Below are 16900 nucleotides of genomic sequence, written 5' to 3' on the forward strand. Positions count from 1 at the left end.
GATTTTTGTTTTTGATTTTTGCAATTTTTATAATTTAATAATATAATTAAATTTATATAAATATAATTTAATTTATATAAATTATTATTTAACCATAAAGAAAGTTCCCTGAAGAGAATGCAGCTGAAAAAAGCCAAAAGTGCCCAGTGGGGTCCCCATGTCTTCAGGACCAGACCACTGAAGAGCAAGAAAGTCCTTCTCATTGATGGGAAATAGATGCAATACAATTGGCTATTCCTCCCATTGATAAGCACCAGGTCGTTGTGGAGAACAGGGCTCACAAATGACGTGCTGTCTGTAGATGAGACAAATTGAGAGCCCCGCACTTGAACCTCTAGTGGCTGGAGGAGCTCTGCAGCTGACCCGACCATAGCGAGGCTTGGAACGCAGACAGGAAGTTTGTGATAAGCTAATTTCCGGTATTTAAGTTGTGACAAGCTGGGGCTCCCTGTGCTCGGGTACATGTCTCCTCCATCCGGGGCAGCCTGAGGAGCGGCGGACACAGGTGAGGGACGCCCGCTGGGGGGAGGTCCCCGCGGACTGTACAGTGGACGGGTCACCACCCTGTACGTCCCCGGTATACATCACTCTGACATCACTCTGGTGTATCCTAGTGTATAGCAGATATGCGGGGACCTAGTATATGTTATCTGTACATGTGGCTCTGTGTGCATTATTATATACAGCCTGTGTAGGTGTATTACATGGGGGTATATACTGTATCTTATTACATGGGGGTATATACTGTATCTTATTACATGGGGGTATACACTTTATCTTGGATTATTACATGGGGGTATACACTTTATCTTGGATTATTACATGGGGGTATACACTTTATCTTGGATTATTACATGGGGGGGAATATACTGTATATTATTACATGGGGGTATATACTGGATCTTATTACATGGGGGGAATATACTGGATTTTATTACATGGGGGTATATACTGTATCTTATTACATGGGGGTATATACTGTATCTTATTACATGGGGGTATACACTTTATCTTGGATTATTACATGGGGGTATACACTTTATCTTGGATTATTACATGGGGGGGAATATACTGTATATTATTACATGGGGGAATATACTGTATATTACATGGGGGAATATACTGTATATTACATGGGGGGAATATACTGTATCTTATTACATGGGGTGTATATACTGTATCTTATTACATGGGGTGTATATACTGTATCTTATTACATGGGGGGTATATACTGTATCTTATTACATGGGGGGTATATACTGTATCTTATTACATGGGGGTATATACTGTATCTTATTACATGGGGGGTATATACTGTATTTTATTACATGGGGGTATATACTGTATTTTATTACATGGGGGTATATACTGTATTTTATTACATGGGGGGTATATACTGTATCTTGGATTATTACAAGGGGTGTTTATACTGTATTTTATTACATGGGGGTGTGTATACTGTATCTTATTACATGGGGGCGTGTATACTGGATCTTGGATTATTACATGGGGGCGTGTATACTGGATCTTGGATTATTACATGGGGGTATATATTGGATCTTGGATTATTACATGGGGGTATATACTGGATCTTGGATTATTACATGGGGGGGTATATACTGGATCTTGGATTATTACATGGGGGGGTATATACTGGATCTTGGATTATTACATGGGGGGGTATATACTGGATCTTGGATTATTACATGGGGGGGGGTATATACTGGATCTTGGATTATTACATGGGGGGGTATATACTGGATCTTGGATTATTACATGGGGGGGTATATACTGGATCTTGGATTATTACATGGGGGGGGGTATATACTGGATCTTTGATTATTACATAGGGGTATACACTGTATATTGGACTCTACATATTTTGTGTGTTTATACTGTGTATATTGGATTCATTCATGGGGTATACACAACTCTATGTATTATATGTGGGTGTATATACTGTATATTGGATTAATAGTGTAATTTACTGTATATTGCAGTCGACATATTACACAGGGGTGTACTGTGTATACTGTATATTGGACTAATACATAGGGATATATACTATATATTGTACTCTGTATATTACATAGGGGTGTATATACTGTATATGGGACTAATACATAGGAATATATACTGTATATTGGACTCTATTATTACATAGGAATATATATATACCGAATATTGGACTAATACATAGGTATATGTACTGTATATTACAGAGGGGTATATACTGTATCTTGTAGTATTACATGGGGTGTATATACTCTATCCTGGATTATTACATGGGGGTGTATATACTGTTTCTTGGATTATTACATGGGGGGTATATACTGTATCTTGTAGTATTACATGGGGTGTATATACTCTATCCTGGATTATTACATGGGGGTGTATATACTGTTTCTTGGATTATTACATGGGGGGTATGTACTGTATCTTGTATTATTACATAGGGGTATACACTGTATATTGGACTTGTGTGTGGAACAATAGTGGAACAATAGTGGAACAATAGTGGAAGTTACTGTATATTGCAATTGTCATATTACACAGGGGTGTACTGTGTATACTGTATATTGGACTCTATATTATTACATAGGAATATATATACTGAATATTGGACTAATACATAGGGATATGTACTGTATATTGCACTCTGTATATTACATAGTGTTATATACTCTATATTGGACTAATACATAGGGATATACACTCACCGGCCACTTTATTAGGTACACCATGCTAGTAACGGGTTGGACCAAATTTTGCCTTCAGAACTGCCTCAATTCTTCGTGGCATAGATACAACAAGGTGCTGGAAGCTTCCTCAGAGATTTTGGTCCATATTGACATGATGGCATCACACAGTTGGCGCAGATTTGTCGGCTGCACATCCATGATGCGAATCTCCCGTTCCACCACATCCCAAAGATGCTCTATTGGATTGAGATCTGGTGGCTGTGGAGGCCATTTGAGTACAGTGAACTCATTGTCATGTTCAAGAAACCAGTCTGAGATGATTCTAGCTTTATGACATGGCGCATTATCCTGCTGAAAGTAGCCATCAGATGTTGGGTACATTGTGGTCATAAAGGGATGGACATGGTCAGCAACAATACTCAGGTAGGCTGTGGCGTTGCAACGATGCTCAATTGGTACCAAGGGGCCCAAAGAGTGCCAAGAAAATATTCCCCACACCATGACACCACCACCACCAGCCTGAACCGTTGATACAAGGCAGGATGGATCCATGCTTTCATGTTGTTGACGCCAAATTCTGACCCTACCATCCGAATGTCGCAGCAGAAATTGAGACTCATCAGACCAGGCAACGTTTTTCCAATCTTCTACTGTCCAATTTCCATGAGCTTGTGCAAATTGTAGCCTCAGTTTCCTGTTCTTAGCTGAAAGGAGTGGCACCCGGTGTGGTCTTCTGCTGCTGTAGCCCATCTGCCTCAAAGTTGGCCGTACTGTGCGTTCAGAGATGCTCTTCTGCCTACCTTGGTTGTAACGGTTGGCTATTTGAGTCACTGTTGCCTTTCTATCAGCTCGAACCAGTCTGCCCATTCTCCTCTGACCTCTGGCATCAACAAGGCATTTCCGCCCACAGAACTGCCGCTCACTGGATGTTTTTTCTTTTTCGGACCATTCTCTGTAAACCCTAGAGATGGTTGTGCGTGAAAATACCAGTAGATCAGCAGTTTCTGAAATACGCAGACCAGCCCTTCTGGCACCAACAACCATGCCACGTTCAAAGGCACTCAAATCACCTTTCTTCCCCATACTGATGCTCGGTTTGAACTGCAGGAGATTGTCTTGACCATGTCTACATGCCTAGTTGCCGCCATGTGATTGGCTGATTAGAAATTAAGTGGTAACGTGCAGTTGGACAGGTGTACCTAATAAAGTGGCCGGTGAGTGTATATTGGACTATGTATATTACATAGGGGTGTAAATATTGCACATTATTACATAGGGTTGTCTCTATTATATTATTATACATGGGTGGCTATATATAAATAGGGTGTGTTTTTCTATTACGTGTGTGTGAATCATTACACATGGCAGTGCGTATCATATTACATAAGGGTGTGTATGTTACATTATAACGTGTGACTGTCTTTATCAATAGGGTGTTCATGCTTACTTTATGTGTATATGAATTATACATAGGATTGCATGCATATTATATTACATGAAGTATGAGTGAGATTATATGTGTCATATTGTTTCACATAGGGATATAAGGGAAATAATATATATATCCCTATGTAGTTGTATTAGTATATTATACATTGAGTTGTGCATATTTATTATACAGTATATGGATAACAGTTATGTATGAGGGTGTGCAGATTACTATACAGGAGGCTGAATGATATTAGATGGAGGGGGGGGTATATTTTATTAGAAACCGGTGTGTTACGTGTGAATTATTATATTCCTGCATTATACGTTTATTATACATGAATTGGTTATATTACTACATAGGGATGTGCATATATGTATAACATATGGATGTGTAATATCTTGTATATGGTGGTGTGTGTACATTACATGTGGGTGTATAATATGTTGTATATGGTGGCGTCACTGGCAGGTATAATATATTTAATATTATGTTGTATATAGTGTTGTGTGTATTATACAGTATAACTAGTGGGCGTTAATAATTATGACATAGTCACATATGGTTAGTTGCAGAAATGTCTGATTCTGTATCATTGATCTGAATGGGGAAATAGAAGGCCTGAGGCCGCCATTACAACTGGTCCCCAACCCACAATCACTTCACAAAGGTGTCCATCAAATCACTAGATTACAAGGGTCCCCCCAAAAAGAGTCAGATGCTAAAGCTTCTTTTTTTTATGCTGTTTTTATTTTCCCTGTGCAGGGAAGGGGAGGAGGGAAGCTGTGATCATCAATGATCAAGAATGACTTGATCCCGTCTTCTCTATACACTTTTTCATCCGGTAACTGGTTCATTGACATGTGTAAGATGTAAGGGCTAGCCTGTCTGGTCCAATCCTGCAAAAGAGCTAATGTAGCAGAAAAAAAAAAAAGGAAGGAAAAACAGATGCATTTGTGTGCAGCCGCTTTGATCTGTTTTTCCATTGACTTCCATTTATTAAAAAAAAAAAACACACACAGATCAAAGCACATCCATTTTTTTTTAGTGTACACAAAAGTGTGGTCGGCCACGTTTTTGTGTACATTAAAAAAAAGCGGATGCAGTATGAACTCAATGGAAAAAACGGATGCACACAAATGCATCCATTTTTTGCAAAAACGGATGAAAAAAAAGTAGTGTGAACCCAGCCTTAAAGGGATTATCAAAGAGTGTTATGCAATGACAGCATGCTAGAGTTCTAACATTACGAAATGCGCTATACTCATGTGTCTTCTGCTTGCTGAGCTCAGCGCCGCTGCTCTGGTACTTCCTGCTCCTGCCCACGTCTCCTGATGAAATATCTTGCCAGGTCTCCTGCAGCCAATCGCTGGCCTCAGCAGTAGTCTAGACTGTTTCAGGACGTCATCAGGAGAGTGCTGCAACAAGGGAAGTACAAAGAGGCTGCAGGGAGGGCTCAGCTAGCAGAAGATACTACAGGGTGAGTATGGTGTATTTTGTCTTTATAAAAATCTTTTTTAACTTAGAGAACCAGTCATGTGGGCGGAGCCACATCAGCATGTAGGCACTGACTCTGTTCTCCTCCTAGCCACATAGGGTTAATTGACACCTGAGTGCTGGGCTTTGCATTAAAGGGGTACTCTGGCACCTTAAAATGTTTCCTCCCTTGCAGAGAACATAATAAACACAATATTCTTACCTCACCATGGTCCCCCGGTGTCCACTTATGACTTCTTTGTATCAGACTTGTCGCAGCAGAGACTGCTGGCTCAGCCAGGCAGAGACTGAGGCAGGACAGTGCTGCGGCTAGTAATAACATGTCTTTATGTGACATTTGTTTTATAGGGGTCACCTTAAAGACTGGTCAAGAGGCATCCTGAATACATCCTATGTGCCCGCTAATGATGGAGAAGGACAGAGATCATGTGACCAAGCGGATATTAAAGCTCACCTTGGAAATCATCTATCTGCTGACTGGTGAGGTGAGTGGTTCTCTTACCCTGTGATGTCACTTACCCTTGTCAGTACATCTCAGTTTAGGCAGAATATGAAGTCTAGCAGATTTAGTATCTCTATTGTACATTTTTTTTTTATTTTTAGGAATATGGACCTGTAAAGAAATATGGAGAGTATACGTCACTAAAGTCCATGATGGGTTCTCATCTCAGGTCATGGGCACATGAGAGGAAGAATGATGAGAAGATCCTAGACATCACCAATAAGATTGTTGAGATGCTGACCGGAGAGGTGAGCGCTGCTGGGAATTCTGGGGCATCGTGTTGTCATATCAGTGAACGTGTCCTTATGGTGACTTTGTCTTTTTTTTGTTAGGTTCCTATTAGATATGAGGATATCACGGTCAGTTTCACCTTGGAGGAGTGGGAGTATGTAGAAGAACACAAGGATCTCTACAAGGACATCATAATGGAAGATCCTCAAAGCTTCTCATCTCTTGGTAACTTTTTTTTTTTTTTCTAACTAAAATGTACAAAATGACAATAAAGGTGTTAGCCAGGCAGTACCGACCGGGATGATCTTCTCTGACACCGGCCGGGTCACGGAACGGCCAGTGTCTTACAGAATGGGAACATGGCCTAGATATGTATTTCAATGAAGTTATATTACAAGTAAAGATATCTCTCTGGTATACCGCTTTGATCTAAGCTCTTTTCCAGTCAGTGAGGGTGATCTGCACAAGCACAACCCATAGACATGCAACCCCTTGACCCATAGTGGTATGTCATTGATGTCTGCAGTCACCATCGTTTACTACTGTTATGGTTTTGTGTCTCAATAGTTGAGAACCTGACCCCAGAGGATACATCTGTAACATTGGAAACAGTTCGTCCAAGTAGTTCCTTCAGGAGTATTAATAACAAGGAATGCCCTGCAACAGAAGGTAAAAGTCAGACGTATGTAATATCATTCTAGTTGGTATGTGGATATATGTACAGCCCGGGAATAAATTAACGCGTACCTGTCATTAGATAAAACATGTCACATGTCACAAAGACAAATCAAAAGTTTTCTTCAGTCGGGGTCCTTGAGTGTTCAGACTAAGACTGATCAGCAGAACAAGCCTCACTCAGATCTATGGAGCCATCCCGCTCACACACTGAGTGGGGAGAGGAGCTTAAACCTCAACCGATCATAACTTTTTACATGTCTCTGTGACAAGTCAAACGTTTTTTCTAATAACTGGTACACTTTCTTCAGAATCAGGGCTGTGTTGTTTGCCAGTAGTACATAGACACAACTTATTCTCTTTTGTCTCTGACCACTCACAACACATTTCATGCCATGTGTTTATACCATGCTGTCGTGCTGTACAGTGCTACAAGCAGAGGAGTAGACAGGCAATGAATGCAGCAGGTGCTGCAGATTTAGTGATTGCAGAGCAATAGTCTGTTACTAAAATACTGGCTGGAGGGCTGTGATGGAAAGATTAGGGAAAGCAATGCATTCTGGGGATTGTAGTTCTCCTTTAGATTTTGGCACAATGACATGTAGTCTGGAATGACATCATATGTCTATGGCAGCCAATTGCTTTTGGCCACTGTTACTTCTAACTTATTTGATGATTCTTCCATTTTGTTTTTGTTTCTACAGCCAGATCCAGACACACAGATATCTCATATGGGTGTGAGAGTCCCCTGTATTCTATGGACTGTACTGAAGAGGACTTTGATATATCACAGGACGGCAGTGAAAAACATGACTATGTACCATCTAACCAAGACGATGAAGAAGACAATATGGCTGAAAAAGAGAGAGGACAAGGTGACGGTATGTCACAACAGAGCAGTGAAGAGGATTACTGCATCTCAGATGAGACTGATGGAGAAGATGAGACTTCCTCTCATGACTGGAAACTGGAAGCAGATAATACTTCACAGAGCTATAAACAGGAAATGGAGGATGATACAGAGGACTGTAAACAGGAAATGGAGGGACTCACAGAGGACTGTAAACAGGAAACGGAGGAACTTGCTGAAGACTGTAAACAAGAAATGGATGAACTCACAGAGTACTGTAAACAGGAAATGGAGGGACTCGCAGAGGACTGTAATCAAGAAATGGAGGGACTCGCAGAGGACTGTAATCAAGAAATGGAGGGACTCACAGAGGACTGTTATCAAGAAACCAATGACCTCACAGAGGACTGTAAACAGGAGACGGAGGAACCCAGAGAGGACTGTAGACGGGAGGTAAAGGATCGCACAAAGGACTTTAAACAGGAAGAAGCCAAAAAACGAAAGGACTGCATATATGAAGATGATGCTGCTCAACAGTATTATGAGGTAAACAGGAATAATAAGTATGTTCCTGCCACAGAATAAAACCTCACAGGACAGACCAATAATACCCTGGGGGTGCTACACCTGGCTGTTTGCCAAAGCTGCGGTGCCAAAAGTAGATGGCGCCATGCATTGTGTAGTGGCCGTGCCAGGTTACTGCATCTTAGATCCCATTTACTTCAATTGGAGCTGCAGTAACTCAGCAGGGTCACTGCACAAGTTACAAGGCTGTCAGCTGCCATCTCCCTAAGTCTCAGGTATTAAATGGGAGAGGTCTCTCTTTGTTAAGGTGTATACTGTATGGAATATGGTACAGCTTTATTTGGGTGCCTGATTTGTCATTAAAGGAACCTGTCATCAAGATTTAGGCTATATAACGCCTAGGTACATTTTATGTCTTATTGTAAGATTGATATTTACATAACACTTAACATGCGCTGTATCAAAATTATGTTCAAGTAGTGGTGGCATGTAGTCACGCTTCTTAAAGGGAAACTATCTGCAGGTTAGAAGCATCTAACCTGCTGATATGTCCCTATGGTGCACAGGGGGCTGAGTATGGAAGTAATTTCGGTGTACTGGGGGTGGTGCACCAATCTGCCTCAGCTGGCCTGTCCCTTTTAACTAATATTAGCAGAGCGCCACCCTAATATTTACTAGACTGGGTGGTGCGGATCGGTGCACTAAGGGAGGTAGTTCCGCCCCCAGTGCAACAAAATACCTCATTTATCTTTTTACATAAACTGCTAATATCCCGAAAAACAGCACCAATGATGATGGTGAAAAAGTCACTTCCATCCCCAGTGCCCTATAGGGGCGTATCAGCAGGTTAAATGCGTCTAGGTTCCCTTTAAGGTGTGACTTAACAAGCAAGAAGGCTTTGAAATCAGACAGTACCGAGCCAGAATCTTGCACATGCTCGGAGGCTTATATTAGCCTGGGCATGCAGTTGATCCTGTTGCACTCACTTCAAGTTCATAGAAGCTCTCTAAGGCTGGGTTCACACTACGTATATTTCAGTCAGTATTGTGGTCCTCATATTGCAACCAAAACCAGGAGTGGATTAAAAACACAGGATCTGTTCACACAATGTTGAAATTGAGTGGATGGCCGCCATATAACAGTAAATAACGGCCATTATTTCAATATAACAGCCGTTGTTTTAAAATAACAGCAAATATTTGCCATTAAATGGCGGCCATCCACTCAATTACAACATTGTGTGAACAGAGCCTTTCTGTGTTTTGAATCCACTCCTGGTTTTGGTTGCAATACTGACTGAAATATACTGACTGAAATATACATATACTGACTGAAATATATACGTAGTGTGAACGCAGCCTAATTCTGGATGTCCTGCTGTGATTATCTTCAGCCTTAGACCTTCTAAAGTCAAAGCTTTAAGCGCCCGTTCACACTACGGAATCGGCGTGGAGATTCCGCTCAGAGCCGCGCCAAATACTGCCTGCTTCAGTGTCTTTCAGTGGAGGACATGTCAATTCTTTGAGCGGAAAGGCGCGGAGAGCGGAGGCATGCAAGACCTCCCATTGAAAGACATAACAGGCGGGATTTGGTGCTGAGTCTGTAGGCAGGGGTTCCGAGCAGAATCTGTGTGCCAATTCCATAGTGTGAATGGGCCCTAATACTTAGCAATCACACGTCTAGAGCCATGATCACAAGTATGGCTAGTTGTGCCCAGCTCTCCACCTAAGCCTTAAAGGGGCATTCTACTCAAAATAACTTTTCTTAAGTTGCTGGCCATGGTGAGACGAACAATTGCTTCCATACTTATCTGAATTATCTATTCAGTCTCCTTCTCCCAGTTCTGAGCTGCTGGTTTCTGCTGAAAACACAAAAATCTGTGTGTGAGCTTTTCTCTCCATCCCTTCCCTTCTGAGACTACTGATGTAAACAAGTCCCTGACTGGCTTTGTCTGCAACATGGATGCTATTTTGTAATGCTGGGAGGGTGATTCTGAGGGTAAGTTGCTGATGAGCTCACTGTTATTAATCCTTCCGGCATCACAAAGAAACTACAATGTTGCAGATGTAAACAAGTCCTTGACAGGCTTTATATGCAACTTTGTAGCTTTTTTGTAATGCCGGAAGGATTAATAACAATGAGTTCATCAGCAACTTACCCTCAGAATCAACCTCCCAGCATTACAAAATAGCTACAATGTTGCAGATAAAGCCAGTCCGGGACTTGTTTACATCAGCCGTCTCAGAAGGGGGGGGGCGGAGAGAAAAAGCTCGCACAGATTTTTGTGTCTTCAGCAGAAAGCAGCAGCTCAGAACTGGGAGAAGGAGACAGAATAGATAACAAGTATGGAAGCAATTGTTGTTCTCACCATGAGCAGCAACATATGAAAAGTTATGTTTGAGTGGAATAACCCTTTTAATACTTCTCAATCACACTTCTAGAGCTGTGATCACAGGCATGGCTAGTTGTGCCCAGCTCTCCACCTTAATGATTTGGATACAGCATGCTCTGTTATAAAAGTTTGGTGTTTTTTTTTTTTGTTTTTTTTTTGCCATTTCATGAACTGAACTGCAGACTGACAGACATGGTAAGATTGATATTTACATAAAGTATAGTGTTTTCTCAACTGTGAAATGTCCTGTTAACATTTGGGTTAAAGAGTTGTTGTTTTTTTTCTGGGAAGTGATGGTTGTTAGCTATATGCCTTAAGCTGTATAGAAATTGACAAGCTGTTTAACTGGTCCACAGGAAATGTCACAGGAACCAGGAAGAAGAGGACAGCAGCCGGGAGCGGGCTGGGTAAGTATGTTTCTTTACCCCGCAGGCCAAGGCATACATCATAAAACCCTCCCTGCCCATAAAACCTCTGTATGAGGTAACAGGGGACTATACATGGAACTCTTAATAATCCATTCTCCTCATATGCTCCTCAGGAAGAGTTGTTAAAAGATGTGAAAATTGAGGTGGTCTCAGATGATGAATGGGAGGAAGAGACATCTTTCTGGGGCGAGCAAGCAAGAGACATCTTTGCGGAAGAAAATCCTGATAACATCTTGATCCCAGGTAAGTGTTACACGTGTATGGTGGGTACATGCAAAGACATATACAAAGAGGACACTGGGTATACATAAAATACAACATTTATTAGTACACATAAAATGACCACACAGAGATGAAAATGGTAGGGATACCAGGAGCTGTAAACCATTATTAGAGAACCGAGTCACAGGAAATTGTGTGCATAGCTATTGATATGTGTCCGGACATGTATCTGAATATGGAGCCAACACAGTACAAAATATGGCATGAAGTGCATTGTACAAATACAATGGGCAATAAATAACTACAAAGACACAGTATTTGACCAATGCCAACCTGTTTTATCAAAGACTTTGTCATGGAATGGTGGGCATTTACATAAGACCCTTATTTATACAGAAAAAAATTATACTGTCATAGTAAACAACCAAACTACACTCACCGGCCACTTTATTAGGTACACCATGCTAGTAACTGGTTGGACCCCCTTTTGCCTTCAGAACTGCCTCAATTCTTCGTGGCATAGATTCAACAAGGTGCTGGAAGCATTCCTCAGAGATTTTGGTCCATATTGACATGATGGCATCACACAGTTGCCGCAGATTTGTCGGCTGCACATCCATGATGCGAATCTCCGGTTCCACCACATCCCAAAGATGCTCTATTGGATTGAGATCTGGTGACTGTGGAGGCCTTTTGAGTACAGTGAACTCATTGTCATGTTCAAGAAACCAGTCTGAGATGATTCTAGCTTTATGACATGGCGCATTATCCTGCTGAAAGTAGCCATCAGATGTTGGGTACATTGTGGTCATAAAGGGATGGACATGGTCAGCAACAATACTCAGGTAGGCTGTGGCGTTGCAACGATGCTCAATTGGTACCAAGGGGCCCAAAGAGCGCCAAGAAAATATTCCCCACACCATGACACCACCACCACCAGCCTGAACCGTTGATACAAGGCAGGATGGATCCATGCTTTCATGTTGTTGATGCCAAATTCTGACCCTACCATCCGAATGTCACAGCAGAAATCGAGACTCATCAAACCAGGCAATGTTTTTCCAATCTTCTACTGTCCAATTTCGATGAGCTTGTGCAAATTGTAGCCTCAGTTTCCTGTTCTTAGCTGAAAGGAGTGGCACCCGGTGTGGTCTTCTGCTGCTGTAGCCCATCTGCCTCAAAGTTCGACGTACTGTGCGTTCAGAGATGCTCTTCTGCCTACCTTGGTTGTAACGGTTGGCTATTTGAGTCACTGTTGCCTTTCTATCAGCTCGAACCAGTCTGCCCATTCTCCTCTGACCTCTGGCATCAACAAGGCATTTCCGCCCACAGAACTGCCGCTCACTGGATGTTTTTTCTTTTTCGGACCATTCTCTGTAAACCCTAGAGATGGTTGTGCGTGAAAATCCCAGTAGATCAGCAGTTTCTGAAATACTCAGACCAGCCCTTCTGGCACCAACAACCATGCCACGTTCAAAGGCCCTCAAATCACCTTTCTTCCCCATACTGATGCTCGGTTTGAACTGCAGGAGATTGTCTTGACCATGTCTACGTGCCTAAATGCACTGAGTTGCCGCCATGTGATTGGCTGATTAGAAATTAAGTGGTAACGTGCAGTTGGACAGGTGTACCTAATAAAGTGGCCGGTGAGTGTATAGTCTTAATCATTTTGATGGCCCCTGATAGCGTAAGTGACACGGTGCAAACACGCTGAGCCCATATGTCTTCAAGGAACGCACCACAAAATTCAACACACAAAGCATTGCGCTACACCAATGTTGTCACCGTCCATATTACACAGCAGATAATTATTGTCTAAGATTTGATGACACAGATTTGTAGCTGCAGCTTCAAATCTGCTGCAGATTCTGTACGTGTGAATCCACCCTAAATATGACACAGAGCACAATAGTAACTTAGAATAAATGACCCAAAAAAGCAGAATTAAAAGAAGTGGGTAAACAAAGGGACATAATATTATACCTATAGATATGTATGTATATGAACAATAAATAAATGCATTCTGAGACAATAGGCAAAAATATATAGACAAACATATAAAAGCTGAATAAATAAACAATTTTGAAAGTGATTCATATGTATTACTCTGCACCACGGCAAATTTAACAATGTGAAAATGCAGTATAAAGGGGCCAATTGTGCAGATACAAGTGCCCATAAGGTGTGAGAACAATGGTAGTAAAAGTACAAACAGTATACAAATAAAAACTATAAAAACTATAAAAAATACTATGTAGTTAGTTCAAATCAGAAGAATTGCATGACAAGGCAGCCCCCTTATCCATAAAATAACTTCAGAATAAAATTGCTTTAACATGTGCATTTACATATCCTTGGCCACATGCATACATGGCTTAAACGCATACATGGCCACACACACCTGTAAAAGGAATACAGAATCCTATAGATTCCCTGACCAGTGTAAACAAGACTTTTTTTTTTTTTTTTTTTTTCCAATCTAGATATATCCAACAGCAGAATGACTGCTGAGCGATGTCCACAAGCGTTTTATCCTCATTGTAAAAAAGGAGATGGCAGTGTTTCCCGGGATTATCAGGTGATCCACTTATCCAGAATGTATATACCATTGCTTAGGGTAGTTGTGTGCCTATCTACCAATACTATGTCTTGTAAAAGATATATAAGCAATCCGATGACTGCCATGTGCACAGTTGATTGTTAACTCTTTGCTGTGGCTCAGTGTTTTTTGTGCTAGGAACTCTCATCTTCTTCTCTTCCACTTCCCAAATATATGCCCTAAAAAGTCATGTGGACGGGGACCGTCTTTGTAAACTATTACATGCTATTGTAAAGAAAATAGTATAGACTATTTCTCATTGCAAATGCATATTGGCAACACATGGGATGTAATATGAGTAGTTTCTGTATTAAACTACAAAGTGCACATAATAGGTGGGGCAGCCCTGCAGATTGTCCTAAACTTCACTTTGCCCCTCTATGAAAATCCCTATGTTTCTATACAAGGTTGCAGGCACTGTCTACTAATGTTAAGTCACACGGTCTCTCTGCGTATGTTTCCTGTGTATATGTTTGCAGCAGGCTGTGTGTGCATTATGGCCTCTGAATTGAATAGGTCATAACAAACAGGAAGATGTCAGTAGACTAATACTGTATCCAGAAATAGATCATGATCAAACTTCTTTGCTCCCCCACCGCCGCCGTTACGGAGCCTGATCTTGCTTCACAGCACTTCATTGTCTCAGTGTTGGCACAAAGACCTGTCTGCCCTGCCAGTCAGTGGTGGCAGCAGCGGTGTCCTATCCTCAGCCACTGATTGGGAAGGTTCTTGTGACACCGCCAATAGGAAGCGCTGTGCAGCTGGATTGTGCTCTGTGACGACAGCACCAGCAGTAAGAGACGAGAATGGAAGTCATTTTAAAGGGGCCTGAGTCTTCATATGAAGTAAAACTATTTTGAACATTCATGTTTCTTATACTTTTTTCTTTCCGGACAGCCTCCTGTTTTACCTGGAGAAAGAGCACATAAAAGCAACCCACAAGCTATGCTGAATTGTCACGTGAATAACGGGACAGCAACACTAAATAACATTAATGCAAAGAAATGCGTAAGAACTTTTCCTTGTCAGGTTGAACGGATGCCACAGTTCAGCTCTGCCGCTGGTCAAGATCACGTCCAAATGGGACAGCAGCAAAAAAATATCAACACTGCCAGAAAAACTACCTCAGATATTCAGACACTACAAAATTTTATGAGTGAAATGAATGAAAATAGAAGAATTGAAGTTATACCTCACACGGAGCTGGATACGCTGCTTTCCAAATTCATTCTGGTGGTGAAACGCAAGGATGGCAACGAATACGAGCCTCACACCCTACGCTGTATGGTGGGAAGTATTGACCGCTACTTAAAGGAACACAGCTACAACCACACAATCATTTATGGGAACAGCAAAGATTTTCCGCTTACAAAACAGTCGCTCAATGCAAAAATAAAGTTTCTCAAAAGAATAGCTGAAAGCAATCCACCGATCAGGCAGGAGGCATTAACAGATGATGACATAGAAAATCTCTACAAGGCCGGGACTCTGTCCTTAGATAATCCAACAAGTTTACTGAATTTGGTGTTCTTCAACAATGGTATTCATTTTGCATTACGAACAAAGGAACAGTATAGCCTCCAGTGGGGCGATATCAAGTTAAAAATCGATCAGAGGGGGAATCAGTACTTGGAATATTCAGATCGTCAAACCGAAACGTTAGAGAATCGCAAGAACGTAAGACAAATGAAACCCAGAATATACGCAACTCCACATGTACCAGACAGAGACCCGGTAACGGCATACTTAAAATATCAAAGCTTCAGGCCTGGCGCCATGATGACACCAGACTCTCCGTTTTATCTGGCACCCAATGTAAACTACAATCCAGCTTTCTCCGAATGGTACCGATCGACAAAAATAGGAATCCAAAAAATCCGAGCCATGATGACAACGATGAAGATACGGGCTTCGTTGCCGGAGTCGAAAAGGAAAGTTACTTATATAACAAAAAGGAGGCTTGTGGAAAGGCTGCCGCAGCACACGCTGGCCGCTTCTGGGGCAATGGTGCCGACAACCCAACAAGGCAATTTACAGAGCTTTAACAAGTCGGCCATGATTGAGATGAAGCAACATAAGCCAGCAATTCTTATCAATAATTTACACTCGACCTTGGCACGTCCATCACAGGACAGATTACCCACTACAAGCAGCATTCAGCCCCACCCTTCAACCAGCAGATATGGAGAATTACCCATTCATAAAAGAAGCTTTTTGGCAACAGATTTTGTTCAGCAACGTAACTCAAATATGTATCTAAACAACTTCCGGTACCTGACTTCAGAGGAACCTGCAAGAAAGCGCAAACCTATCTATGACTTTAAAAAGTAATAGAGCCCCTCATATGGTACTGTACGGCAAGCCTCTGGCACCTCCGGTCTTTAGAAGGAACTTTTTTGAAAAAGTTGTCAGTGGGACTTAAGTTGACTTTCTATTTTTAGTCCTATTATGTGTTTTGTTTTTTTTTTTGTTTTTTTTCTTAACCCTTTTAAGCTTATTTATTCAACTTTTTAACTAAGTTGTTCGATACTTAAATGCAAATTACTTATTTCTACACTCTGAGTTTTTATTATTTAATGTAATTTAAAATTGTGAAATTTTCTCAGGCATTTAGAATATTCCTTTTTTCATTGAAATGTGAGTCGATAAAAGAAATTTATTTTTTTCTGTGATTGGCATATGATAGGCAAGGACTGTCCTGTATGAACTGTGGAAGTCAGTATCTGAATGACGTGGGCAGCCTTGCTACAATTTTTTTTATAGGGGTTGTTCATTAGTATAAGAAATATGAAAAGTGTATTGTGTCAACTTACAATAAAAAAAGGACAAGTGTTCATGTGAAGCAGAG

General features: G+C 41.2%; 1 protein-coding gene across 1 annotated transcript; it reads left to right on the forward strand.

Annotated features, from left to right (window-relative positions):
- The first annotated feature begins 418 nt into the window (after window positions 1-418).
- Window positions 419-16900, forward strand: LOC138799643 (uncharacterized). Its single transcript, XM_069981104.1, has 10 exons — window positions 419-505; window positions 5977-6113; window positions 6232-6378; window positions 6463-6586; window positions 6929-7030; window positions 7741-8432; window positions 11160-11210; window positions 11345-11474; window positions 13937-14031; window positions 14950-16900. The coding sequence occupies exons 2-10, from the start codon at window positions 6021-6023 to the stop codon at window positions 16381-16383; spliced, it is 2868 nt and encodes a 955-aa protein (XP_069837205.1). The 5' UTR covers window positions 419-505; window positions 5977-6020; the 3' UTR covers window positions 16384-16900.

Source organism: Dendropsophus ebraccatus, chromosome 8 (genome assembly GCF_027789765.1).
Source record: "Dendropsophus ebraccatus isolate aDenEbr1 chromosome 8, aDenEbr1.pat, whole genome shotgun sequence".
NCBI lineage: Eukaryota > Metazoa > Chordata > Amphibia > Anura > Hylidae > Dendropsophus > Dendropsophus ebraccatus.